This window comes from Dromiciops gliroides, chromosome X (genome assembly GCF_019393635.1).
Source record: "Dromiciops gliroides isolate mDroGli1 chromosome X, mDroGli1.pri, whole genome shotgun sequence".
In the NCBI taxonomy this organism is placed as follows: domain Eukaryota; kingdom Metazoa; phylum Chordata; class Mammalia; order Microbiotheria; family Microbiotheriidae; genus Dromiciops; species Dromiciops gliroides.
Window position 1 is genome coordinate 54,423,547 of NC_057867.1, and position 13,179 is coordinate 54,436,725.

At 47.0% G+C, this 13,179-nt stretch overlaps 1 protein-coding gene across 1 annotated transcript in view; it reads right to left on the bottom strand.

Annotated features, from left to right (window-relative positions):
• The window catches only part of ATP11C (ATPase phospholipid transporting 11C), a 225,721-nt gene extending 215,537 nt beyond the window's left edge, over positions 1–10,184 (bottom strand). The window contains exon 1 of the mRNA XM_043974010.1: positions 8,992–10,184. Coding sequence (XP_043829945.1) covers positions 8,992–9,018 — 27 coding nt within the window. The 5' untranslated portion in view covers positions 9,019–10,184. The remainder of the gene's footprint in view (positions 1–8,991) is intronic.
• Positions 10,185–13,179: the final 2,995 nt, after the last annotated feature.

Sequence of the window (13,179 nt, forward strand, 5' to 3'; positions counted from 1 at the left end):
CTGAGTTCAAATATGACCTCAGACACTTGACACTAGCTGAGTGACCCTGGGCAAGTCACTTAACCCCAACTGCCTCACCAAAAAAAAGAGATGATAGATAAACATATAAAGAATAAAGAGATGGATAAATAGAGACAAAAAGACTGAAAAGAGATGGACAGAGACTGAGATAGAATGAAACAGAAATAGAGATGAGATGGAGATAGACTGAGTGGTATAAAGTGAGATAGATGGATAAACAGGTGGTCAGATAAGAGACTGAGAAAGGGCAAGATGATAGAAAGAGAAAGAAAAAGACCGACAGATTGTGGTAGACAGACTGACTGACTGACTGATCCTAGGGAACTAACCTAGTCAGGAAACTACCTGTTCCAAGGAAGACTGGCACCTTCTCTGCATCTTCTAGTCTTGAGAGAGTTACCTAGAACAGTGAGAGGTTAAGTGACTTGCCCAGAGACACACAGCCAGTGTGTCAGAAAGCTCAGAAGCAGATCTGATCCTCAGGCTTGGAAGCTGGCTTTCTATCTGTCATGACACGAGTGTGTGTAAATATGTGTGTATGTATATAATCTTAAGAGTCACAAACTGCTATAACCAACATGTTCACCCCCTGGTGGGCCAAGCAGGTGCTGAGCCTTGTCTCCAAACTCCCCTGGTTTGCTCCTAGGATGGAAATCTATCATCAATCAAATCAGGCTGAGACTGGAAGCCTCCCCAGGCTCAGGAGACTTGAGGCAGGTCAGAGCACAGTGCAAGAGTACCATATTCAACACCACCGCCAAGACAGCTCCCAATGAAGTGAGCTTTAGAGTTCCCGATGGGTTTTCCAAACGCAAAGACCTCCAAAGCTTCTATCTCCATTTGACAGATGCAAAGGAGGTCTCGTGACTTACCCAAAGCTAACTGACTAGCAAGTGGGAGGGCTGGGCCTCAGATCAAGTTTTTCAGATTCTAAACCTAGAGGTTCCTCAGGTCAAACTTTGAATTAACCACATTAAAATGTAAAACCTCCTGAGGACATACCGTTTGGATTTTTGTTTTGGTAGCCTCAGTACCTTGCACCACAAAAAAGGGTTAATAAATATTGGGTTCTATAAGCTCCAGGGGCAGGGTGATTTTCCTTCAAGTGCAGAAGACAGAGAAAGCAAATTTGATGGCTTCAAAGAGTCTCGCTCTGGGCTCTTGATTATTGTGGGGCAAAGTCTTTGTGATTTTTCCCCCTCTAACTTAAAACATCTAGTGTTTTGCACCCTGAAAAGACATTACTTTCAAGCTGTCCCTTGGCAAGAAGTCCAACCTGAAGTGTATATGATCTGCTCCAAGTATTACTGGTGGTATTGAGTGAGCCTGTGCTATTCATTCTCTCTTCAATTCAACCAGGCTGTCTTTCCCACGTCCTCTATACCCAGGGCAAAAACATCATAAATAAGACTATAGTCTGAATTCTCTGAGAAGAGCTGAGTGAGAAGCAATGCTTTGGGAAAACACTGGTGCCTAAGAGCCTCAAAATAAATTACACTAGCCGCAAACACATTCTGACACCATAAAGTAAAAGGAGAATGTTGGCAGAAACAGGGAAGAAGGCTTCCCAACTCTTACATGATTTATAAGCTATACTGGGAACAAAAAAATGATAATAGCCTAATTAATATTAAAAATAAAACCTCTGATGCATGAGATCTCTTTAAGAGAATAATTTCAATCTCTCTGGATTTAGCTCAACTAACATCCATAAGGACTTATGGTTCCCTCTGCACCACACAAATATAAAATTTCACTGCACCTTTAGCAGTTATTCTCAGCATCTCTCTTGAAGAGAAAATGAATGTTCTCTTAATGTGGCTGGCTGGGCCTTTGGAGGGCCATGGAATCAAACACTTTGACTGGATTAACCCATCCATTCAGGAGAGCAATGGGATTTTTTATCCCTTCCAAGTTAATTGACCAGAGTCTGACTGAAAGGACTGGTTATTTTGACATTATGTCAATACAACCTAATACACAAAGATCATGCATGAAGCCCATCACAAGTCAATGATCTCAAGTACTATTATTTAGCCTCTACCTTCCTTTAGCACCCACCCCCACAGGTGCTATGGTCCATCTGCACAAACAAAAGTTGGGCTGAGCATCCAGGTAGCCTTTGAAAAGTTACAAACAATAAATACCTGCTCAATTGTTCTATTAAGAATAGCTTACATTTACATAGGGCTTTTTAAAACAAAGTTATTTATATTAACAATGCAAATATTAAGTTACCTCGGATTCAGAATAAGCAGGATTTTTAAAACAACCTTACTTTGACCACTAGCTCCCCCTTAAGTTTTGCTCTGTTTATCTCAAGCTGGTTAGCACCAAGTGATTCTCTCAACTTAGCTGGATTTCAAATTTAATATTTATTAAACTCCTACTGTGTGCAAAACAGTGCTTCCCAGTTCAGAGAAGACATTGTCCCAGTTCTGGCATAATATTATGCCTAAGAGGGCCATCAGAGACAGAAGCCCAGATAACTAAACAATTCAATATTACGCACTTGATAAACGCATCCCAAGAGATACAAACTAAGCACATTTGTGAGGTCTGAGGTCCCCACATATTTTTACATGTAAAGCAGATGATGCAAAACCATTATAGTAAACTCCTGTTTATTTGAGGTCCAAAATGGCAAGCTTTAATAAATGGAATTTTCTGAATTCTATTTATATAAGAAACGAGAAAAAGAGGCACATGGCTATTAGGAATTGGTCCAAAAAAGACATTTCTGAAGTATGCTAATGGAGTTAATACAGAATAAGTATAAGATCCTATGGAAAGAAGCAATGGACGGGAAGTCAGGGCCAAACCGGTTCAAACTCTCCCTCTGAAAGGTATTAGCGATGCAACCAACCCTGGGCAAATCACTTCACCTCCATGAATCTCAGTTTCCAGTTAATTAATCTCAATTAATGTATTGTTATCATTACATTATACCCCCTCTAGGTAACCTATGATGAGAAATGATCCTCAAAGCAAGGATCCTAAGGCACTGTAAAATACTAAAAGGGGGGGGGGTGGCAGGCAGCTAGGTGGCTCAGTGGATAGAGCACTGGCCCTGGAGTCAGGAGGACCTGAGTTCAAATCCGGCCTCAGACACTTAACACTTACTAGCTGTATGACCCTGGGCAAGTCACTTAACCCCAATTGCCTCACTAAAAAAAAACAAAAACAAAAACGAAAAACAAAAAACTAAAAGGGCATCTAAATCTCCAAGACAGAGTCTAGGAGTGATTTCTAGCCAGAAAAGACCTCAGAGGCCAACTTCCTCTCTTTTTACAGATGAGGCCATTGAGGCCCAGAAGAGGTGGAGTGACTTGAGACCATCATCTAAAGCTGGAAGGGACCTAGTCCAACCCTTCCTTTCAGAGAAGGAAAGTCAAGCCCAAGGAAGTTCGGTGGTCACACAGAAAGCTAAAATTATAATTCTTTGATATTAGCAATCATTCTATGTCATATTCACTTAACCCAACCATTGCATTCTGTAATCACTCTGGGTAAATTCAAATTTACCCAAGGTGTCTTCACCTAGAAGTAAAAGTCGATACAGTACATCTGGTCAACGCTGTAGCCATAGTTTACTCTTGGATATACTAAGAAAAAATCTGAAATAAATGTTTAAAACCTACCGACCACAAAAATTCCACCAGCATTTTCCATAATGTCTGAAGGCAGGCCTGGCTTACTAGCAAAGCAAGGCAGAGAAATGACTATATCATCCAGAAAATTCCAGATGTAGAGAGGTTAATCCTTATTTCTATGTATCCATGATCTATGAATGAACAGCTTACCATTATATTCACTGTCTCTACCTAAAGGATTAGGAAAAGGGAACAATTCACTGTGAATTCGATGCAGCAAAAAACAACCTAAACTGACAATGTCTACCTCATCAAGCTCCAAAAGGTACTTTCTTTATGATGCTACAGTCATCTTCCCATTATGATGAGACATCAGAGGAAGACTTTTGTGATCTCTAGGTGATAAAAATCTGACATCCAGGATTCTAAAGATACAAATTTATGGCAGTAATGCCCATTCCCAAATGATTAAGGGAAATGAACAGATGCTGTTCAAGGAAAGAAATACAAATTGCTAATAACCACTTGAAAAACTAATCAAGCTCTCTAATAACCAAAGAAATGCAAATTAAAATCTTGAGGTAACACTTCACACCCAAAGAAGGAATTGGTTTAAACTGCATAAACCCTAAAATCCACTCCTGGTGCCATAGAGTGAAAACAGACACACTATTACATTGTTGGTGGAATTGTGAAGTGGTGCAAACTAATAGAACCAATCTGGAAATACACAGTAAGTAAATTGTGACCCAAGGATCCTACAATTCTCCAGAGCCTAAAACAGTGGTGTCAAAACTCAGAAGGGGGGGGGGGTGGAGATGCACAAAACCATACATAAGGGGCAGTTAGGTGGTACAGCAGATAAGGGCACTGGAGTCAGGAGGATCTGAGTTCAAATCCAGCCTCACTAGCTGTATGACCCTGGGTGAGTCACTTAACCCCAATTGCTTCTAAAAACATACATAAGAAAGGCTCCCCAGAGGCTACATATTGGCCTAGAAAACCACCTGTTGACATTATCTAAGTTCTACTACATTTTTATTTATTTAATTTGTTAGATATTTCCCCATTACACTTTAATTGGGTTCCAGGAGTACTCAGGAATGTTGTAGGCTTGTGTTTGACACCTCTGGTCTAGAGATATTATATGTATGAAAAGAACTATAACTGTTTTGTTTTTACTGGAGAAAAACTCCAAACAACCTCTATGCCCAATGATTAGAGAACAGCTGAATAACCATCTCTTAATAATGTAATGGAATATTGTTGTACCATAAAAATGACAAATGTGAAGGATAAAAGAAAATATACCAAGACTCATAGGAAGTGATGCAGAGTGAAGACTAAGATCTATAAGCGCAACAGTAAAGCTTTCTAAGTATACAGATAGAAAAAAGAGCAGAAAGGGATACAATAAGTTATTACTTTCATCATTTAGGGTCTTTTATCAAAATGTAAATCATTCTAATCATGTGGTTTTAAAGGGAGCACTATGCCTCAGTCTCTTTGTTCAAATTTGTTGAGACTGTTAATAAGTTTATAATTTTTTAAAATGTGGGGTCCGTCAGTGTGAGGAACTCCTAGTATGGGAATTCCCTCCACTGTTACAGATCTGCTACTCATCCTGAATCTTTAAAAGAGCCTGGTCATACAACCAGCAGGTTTTAACCAATCCAGGGCTTGAATCCAGTCTTCTCCACTCTAAGGCTGCCCCTCTGTTTACAATGCCATTCTGCCTGCAAGATGTTTTAAAATTATTTTCAATTCAACAAGTATGTATTATGTACCTAGTATCTATATGCCAGGCACTAGTACAAAAATACAAAAAGAAACTTATAGGAAGTATGTTTTTGGAGAAAATATATTTTCTAATATAAGGTATCTTTACCAGGCACTTGTGAGGCAGTGAAGAGAGCAAAGCTTGGAGTCAAGAATTCTTAGGTTGGAATCCTCTCTCTGATACTAACCGGATCTGTAACCCCAAGACAGTCACTTAACCTTTCTTAGCCTCGGTTTCTTCATCTGTAAAATGGGACTAATACTAGCACCCAGCCTCCCCCGGTGTTGAGCCTCACACATGCATAGCGCTTTGCAAACCGTAAAACACGAAATGAATGTTGGATTCTTATTCTTTCGGAGGCAGCAGACGGGAAGTGACAAAAGGGGGCGCTACCGATAGTGCTCAGATCCTTTCATCTCTGGTTCTTGAAGACACCACCAGAATCCCACTAATCTGAAAAATTCTGCACCAAATCCCAACATTTGCTCTGTACTTTGGAGCTGTCCAAAATAAAGCCATAACATCGCCTGCAAAAAAAAGGGGGGGGGGAACGTTATACACGGGCTTCCAGGCCACTGTCTTTAAGGAGAAAACCATCTGCTACTTGGTGTAAGTTACATAGGTTGGTCAAGAAATGACATGTCTTGAGATGATTCAGCAAAGACTACAGATACAGTGACTTACTACAGGAGATTTAAATGTAAAAAGCTGCTCAGGTAACCCGCGGCCACCAACAATCACTTATTCTACATTCAAAGGCAACTCCCCAACTTACATATCAATGCACCAAAAAGCTAGATCCATTTGTAAGCATTAACACCAACAGCAATTTATTCACCAAGCATTGAAGCCCCCCGCAAATGTGCAAAGCAGATGCATTCATGCCCTTCTAGAAGGGACAACTAGTAGAAAAAGTCTCAAAGTCCAACCTAAAAATGATGTACGCTAGGCCAGGGGCTTTAAATAGGTGCACCCTTGGGGAACTCTCTACTAGGAAAAGGATGACTGCAGCCTAGGTTTATTGGCTCAAGGAAGATAAAAATTTGACCATCCGCAACTTTGAAGCCATCTTCAGAACCTATGTTAAATCAGATCTTCAAGTCTGTCATGCAAATCCCTGGAATTAGGGGGTAAAGATGGAACTCCCAAAGAAACCTCCAGTTTAATGCATGGATTCTAAATCCCCTATACTCACCATAGTCTCGGCCCCCAAGGAAAATCCAAGCAACTGAGGAAATGCAGTTCACGAAAAGATATCAGCATGCATCTCCAAGTGAGTGCAAGTGGTACTCTGCTGCTAGGGGCTGAGCTCTATGTACTTGCATCCAAACCTGCAGGCTGGCAAACACCACAACTGCTGTAAATTCTACTGCATGCCCTTGCTTCCAACACCAGCACTAGTTAATTAGTGGGCTTTGGTACAATGCAGGTCCCAAGGGGCGAGTGGCATGAGGGATATATATAATATATAATATATATATATATAAAATATATATATATATATAAAATTTTTTAAGTCCAAAGCTTTGGCCAACTGCCTCTGGGTGCTCAGAGCTCCCTTTTGGAGATGTCAGCCTTTCAAATTTACAGTAATCAATTTTCCAATAATCGTGTATGTGTGCCCCCTTCACCAAAGGGGGGAAGGGAGAACATATGCAAAAAGGATTATCCTTTTAAAGAACCTTTGTAATTATCTCGACTCCTCACCCTGACCTTTTTTTGTCACCCCAAATCAACACTGCAAGATCACAAGAATCTGTGTGAAATAACTAAATACGAGCCTCTTAAAATGTCAGGGCTAAATTTGGAATCCTAGACATTTGTTTCAGCCCAGTCCCCAATAAAATTCACTCCCAATTGATTTCAAGATCAGGTTAAAAGGGGGGGGGGCTAATCCTTTCTGATATCTGCAAGTGGTAATTTTTAAAAACACGCCTCACATTTTTATATTTCATCTGTGTGGAATTTAGCGGGCCCATCAATCAAGCAGGATGCTGATGCCAACGCCCCAAAGCAAAAGAGATTTTTCCCCCAACCAGCAGAGATTTTTTTGCAAGTTGAAAAGCCTAGTGAAAGCCTAACAGATTCATAGTACGTAACAAATTCACAGTACATAACCAGAGATAAGCAGACAGGGGAACGCGAGACATCCGAGGCACATTTTCGACTGAAAAAGGCTACCGGAAAATCAGCCCAGTAGTCAAGTTCTCCCAAAGTGTCTCGCACTTTCTCTTCCCCCAACCTTCTAGCCCGAGGGGGAAAAAATCCCAATTTGAAAGAGGGACTCCTATTCCCATCACCTCTGCAATTCATGGAAGTTGCTGCAAATAGCAGACCGCAGGAGTAGTTGAGCGTTCCCCCTCCTTTTTTTAATTTTAATTTTAATTTTTGTATTTATTTTTGTTTCATTCTCCCTGCATCCAGAAGGCTTAAACAGGTTACTCAGGGAAAAGTCAGTTATCTGTCTTTCCCCAGCCCAGACAGGCTGCGGAAGCGGAATCCTTAGACTCTGGGGAGTGTGTGCGTATATGTGTGAGTGTGGTATGGTGTGTGACAGAGAGAGAGAGAGAGAGAGAGAGAGAGTGTGTGTGTGTGTGTGTGTGTGTGTGTGTGTGTGTGTGTGTGTGTGTGTCGTCTTGGGGGGGGGTGTCAAATGTGGGGGGAGGTCTAGATACAGCCTGTCTGGCTTCCTCCTTCCAAACACATCATACACTCCGAGCTCAGGCAGCCCCGGTTCCCTGGAACCAGGCAGACACAGTGCGTGCAGCCTCTGGGGGCTCCATGGTGGCCCTCAGTGCCAAATAGCACCCTGACCCGAGTGACTGAGCCTGAGAGCGGCCCCTCGAGAGGGGCAGCCCACAGACTGGGCCAAGTCAGGCTCCCGGGTGCTGCGCCGCACAGTGGAGGTGGCCTGGGGACGGCTGCCCCTAGCCCCGCCAGCCAGCCTGTCTGTCTGTCTGTCTGTCTGTCTGTCTGTCTGTCTGTCTGTCTGTCTGTCTGTCTGTCTGTCTCTCTCTCTCTCTCTCTCTCTCTCTCTCTCTCTCTCTCTCTCTCTCTCTCCCCCCCCCCGTCCCCGTCTCCCCCAAAGGTTTCCGCTGCGCTCGGGTTTGCGGCTCGAGGTTAGTCTCCATGTGCTCCCGGCAGGGGAAACAAAAGGCGGCTTTGCCCGCTATTCCAACGCCATATTCGGCCGGGGCTAGCCCGGGGCCGGGGCGAAAAGGGCCAGGGTGGCGGACCGCGCGCGGCTCGGCTCTGCTCCCGCAGCCAGCTTCCCCGCGGGCCGCCCGACGCCCGGAGCGCAGCCGGACCCCGCCGGGGCGCCGGGGGGGGGCGGGGGGAGCCCTGCTCCCGCTCTCTCCGCGGCCGCCCCGAGTTGGTCCGGGCGCCGGCGAGTCTCGGGAGGCACCGATGCACAGTGGGGAGGACAGGGGAGGGGCCGGGGACAGCGGGCACCCGGCGGCCAGGGGTGCAAGGACCTTCTGAAAACCCGGAATCGACCGCCGGCTGGCCGGCTGGATGGCTGGGGCGGAAGAAAATGGGAAGCGGAACAAACGCACGCACCCTCGAGGCGGGCGCTCGGAGAGCGGCTGTACTTACAAAGCGGCCGATGCTCCAGCGGAACATCTCGAGGAATGGCAGGCGGCGGCGGGCCGCCGCAGCCAGGGCGAACGACAGGGCTGGCGAGCGGGGCAGCGGACGGTCGGGCGGCCGGGCGGGCGCAGCCCGGGCGGGCGAACCGGGAGGCGCCGCGCGCCCTGCACACTGCGGCGGGCACCGGCGAACGACAGCAGCGCCCCGGCAGGGCAAAAGCCTGGCTTCTCTCCCTCCCTTCTCTCCTTCTTTCCTTCCTTCCCTCACACCCTGGGTCCCTTCACTCAGCCTCCTCTTCCCTAATCCCCAGCTGTCAGCGTTGCCACGCTGCACCCTGCGGCCACCGCCGCCGCACTGCCCCCTTGGCTCCTTGGCAGCCCGGCTGCCTTCTTTTTCCTCCCACCCCACCCCCAGGCCCGCACCTCCCTGGGGGCGGCACCCGTCTGCCCGCCTCTTTTCCCTTATCTTCACTCCCTCCACAGACACACAGACACTCACACACTCACATCCACAGGCGCACGCACACTCGTGCGCACATACACACACAGACACACACACACACAGACACCCGGGCAGATCCCGCAGTCCCCAGAAGAGCAGAGCGGGAAAGATGTCCAAGCGCTAGGCTACTCCTGCGGGGGGGGGGGGGAGGCGGGGAGAACCGAAGGTATAGCCTAGTCTCGTTTAACACCGCCAGCCCCTGTCAGGCCAACTGCCCCGCACAACCCTGCGCAACCCAGTGCTTTCGGCTCCTTCCCCTCTCTGGCCTTTACAGCCGAGAATCTACTGCCCCAATTGGGGCACGCGGGGAGCCTGATCCCCGGGCACCTAGCTCAACTCCTGGGATCCTAGACTTAGAGCAATATTACTCTCCCTTTCTGCTGTCGTCTTGTCTCCCACCACGAGCCTACCTACCGAGGCTGCTGGGCGCCCCGCTCCTGCTCCCAGACCCAGACCCAGACCCCTCCCCCCCAGTCCCGCACTCCAGGGCCAGGGGGAAGGTACGGGGCAGCCCCAGCCCCTGCCCCTACTACTCGGCCGGCTTGCGCGGTGGCAGGGAGCTACTTGGTGCCCACTCCTGCCCCAGGGGGGCCACGTCTAGTGGAGCAAATTTGGGAGGGGTATGGAGATCAGGGGTGGGAGTAGTTTTAAAAAGCCACCTCCTCACTCCTAAAAGCAACTGGGGCTCTCCCTCGCGCCCTCCCCTCCTCTTTCCTCCTTTCTCCTCCCTTCCCCGCCCATCTACCCTGCTTTCCCTCCCTCCCTTTTTCCTTCCTTCCTTCCTTCCTTCCTTCCTTCCTTCCCTCCTTCCTTCCTTCCTTCCTTCCTTCCTTCCTTCCTTCCTTCCTTCCTTCCTTTCCTCCTTCCTTCCTTCCTCCCACCCCACCTAAGCTCTCTTACTTCCACTTTCTCTAGGAGGTTGTAAAGTAGGGCTTTTGTGTCGCTGCTGTTGCGCTGCGGGGCGGGATTTCCCTCTCTCTCCCGCTCCCCCCCCCAAACCCGCCCTCGGCCCCAGAGCAGTCTGGGAACTGTAGTTCAGGAGGCCTGCTCTGCCCCTCTGTGCTGTTGACACGCGGGCTGGGAGCTCCCCCAGCCGCCCGCCTGTCTGCCTGCCTGCCTGCCTGTCCACCAGCCCGCCGGGCCGGGCAGCAGGCCGGAGCCGTGAGGAAAAGCGCTGGGGAGAAAGGGACTGGTAAGCCCCTGGCCTGGGAATTAGGACAAAACGAGACTCATGGAACCTTTTCCTCCAACTCGGAGGACGCCCTAGACTCTCAGGGCCCCACCCCCACCCCCACGTCCCGTCTGCCTGACAAAGAATGGACCAGGACAAACTTTCTCCTCAGAAAAACCAAAAGTGGGCGCCCAACAAGAGCTGGGCCTACCCTCCTCCTCACGTTGACAGGGAGTAAACCCTCCTCGTCACCCTACTTCGAGGGCTCATAACACTGTTCTGGGTTCAAATCCAAGCCCAGGCAGGCCCCCATTTTCCTGGGACTATCATGGTGCCTCTTGGGGCTTTCCCAAGGACGCCAAGAAAGAGTGTAGGTAAGAAAGGGAGTTTCCTAGTGTCTCCCCCACCTCCATGCCTCAGACTCAGGGGCACTCACTGCTCTGGGCCAGCCCAGGGCTAGGGAGAGGCTTAGCCTTAGTCAGGGGGCTTCTCCTGACTGGGGCTGACCCGGTCTGAGTGGCCTACTGGACAAAGTATCCTTTTTCCCTAGTTACCCTCCTCCATGACTGGGTTGGGTGATTTGAGTGATACTAGGCTTTTTTTCAGAATAACTCAGTGTATCCTCACAATGAGACAAGCAAAATTCCCCAACTGCAAATCACTATCTTTTCTGGGTCTCCATTTACATGTTGCTCACCCATTTCCTGACTCATTTGGTGTTTAATATTTAGAAAGATGTTTTCATTCAAAGTGGACCAATAACTTCTACAAACAGAGCGAAGCTAAGCTAAACTCTGGGTCTTTGCCACTTCATAGGTTCCTTTTAAAGTGGCACTTTTCACTGTACACATTTGCTTTAATTCAAAGAATTAATTACTGTGGTTTGGTAGGGTCCCCCCCCTCCCCAGAATCCATTTCAAGCACATTTCTAGAATTCTGACAACAGTATGACAACAGAATATCATGGCAAGAGTAAACAAAACTATTCAGACATCCAAGTGAGTTCATCTAATCACATCTAATCGTTGTGTAGGGTTTCCCCTACACAATATTCCTCCAGGTCTTCATAAAAGCAGGCAGGCCTCCATGTCTGAAAGTACTCCCTCCTCCCTAGGAATCCTGTCTAGGAAGTCTAGGAACCCCTGACTTCCTTCAAAGCATGGCTCAGGAGCCTCCTCCTATAGCAAGGCCCTTGCTGACCACATTCCACCACTACCATCTCCCCCCACCCTCCAGTTAGTACTGCTCTCTCCTTCTTGAAAACACCATGCGTGACTTCAGTTGAATATATAGTAACAAAGAAGTAGAGTTGAGCAAAAACAAACAGCACTCTATTTGACGATGTATGCCTCTTTCCACACCTGTCGTCCACCACCCCTCTACAAAGAAAACAGAAGTATCCTAATTCAAGTTTTAGCACATGATCTAGAGTTTTCAGTCCTGAGGAACTCACATGAATGCTTTAAAAAAAAAGTCAGCTACAAATCCAAATGTACTTGGCACAAGAGACAAACTTGCATATTCAAATCTAGCCTCATACTCTCTCCCTAATCCAGCTTCCTATGTGTGGTTTTTATGAAGACAAAGAAAGACTATTTTAGCACTTTCCAAAGAAATCCCAGGTGTTGTAGGAAGCTGTTGAAGACTATGACATGCATTAGCCACCATTAGCCACCATTCCCATTCTGCCAAATCCAGAAACAAAAGTGTAAAAAGCACCTTCCTCCAAATAAAACTCCAAACCCCATGGTCCAAACATAACACCAGCTCTTCAGGGCATCAGCTGACTACAGCAGAAGTCCCTAGTCTCCTGCAGGCAAGAATACAGAGTAAGCAGTCTTTTGGCCTTATTACTGGGTTGGATATACAGTATAGCTAAAGCTTGCAAGAGTTGGGGGTGGGGGGGTGGGAAGGGAGGAGGAGTGAACCTCCAGGTCTCCTCTCAACCCAATTTATTCTGCTTTCCCATTTCTGGGCAAATCGCTCTGAAGTAGCCCTCCCTATATTCCCGGTCTTTTTCTCTTCTCCTTCTTCCCCTAGTGACAGATGGACTGACATTCCAAGCCACACCAGTGCCCATGGTCTCAGACTTTAGAGGGCCCTGAACTCCCATAGGGACCAAGATACAGGACAGGGAGGCAGCAGATTAGCAGGAAGTAGTTCTCTCTACAGGTGACATCCACAACAACAAAACCCTGAAGCAATTACATGTACAGTTAGCCAATAAGGAGCCAGAAACATAAAGAAAAGGGCAGACTGCCCAACCCCTGAATGCCTCCTTTCTCTTATCTCCTCTCTCCTCAAGCTGTCCTTATTTTGTTTTGGTTTGGTTTTTTATCTGTTTTTTTTGGGGGGGGGGGCAGGGCAATGAGGATTAAGTGACTTGCCCAGGGTCACACAACTAGTAAGTGTCAAGTGTCTGAGGTCAGATTTGAACTCAGGTCCTCCTGAATCCAGGGCCAGTGCTTTATCCACTGTGCCATCTAGCTACCCCCGAAGCTGTCCTTTTGTGATTTTCCCCC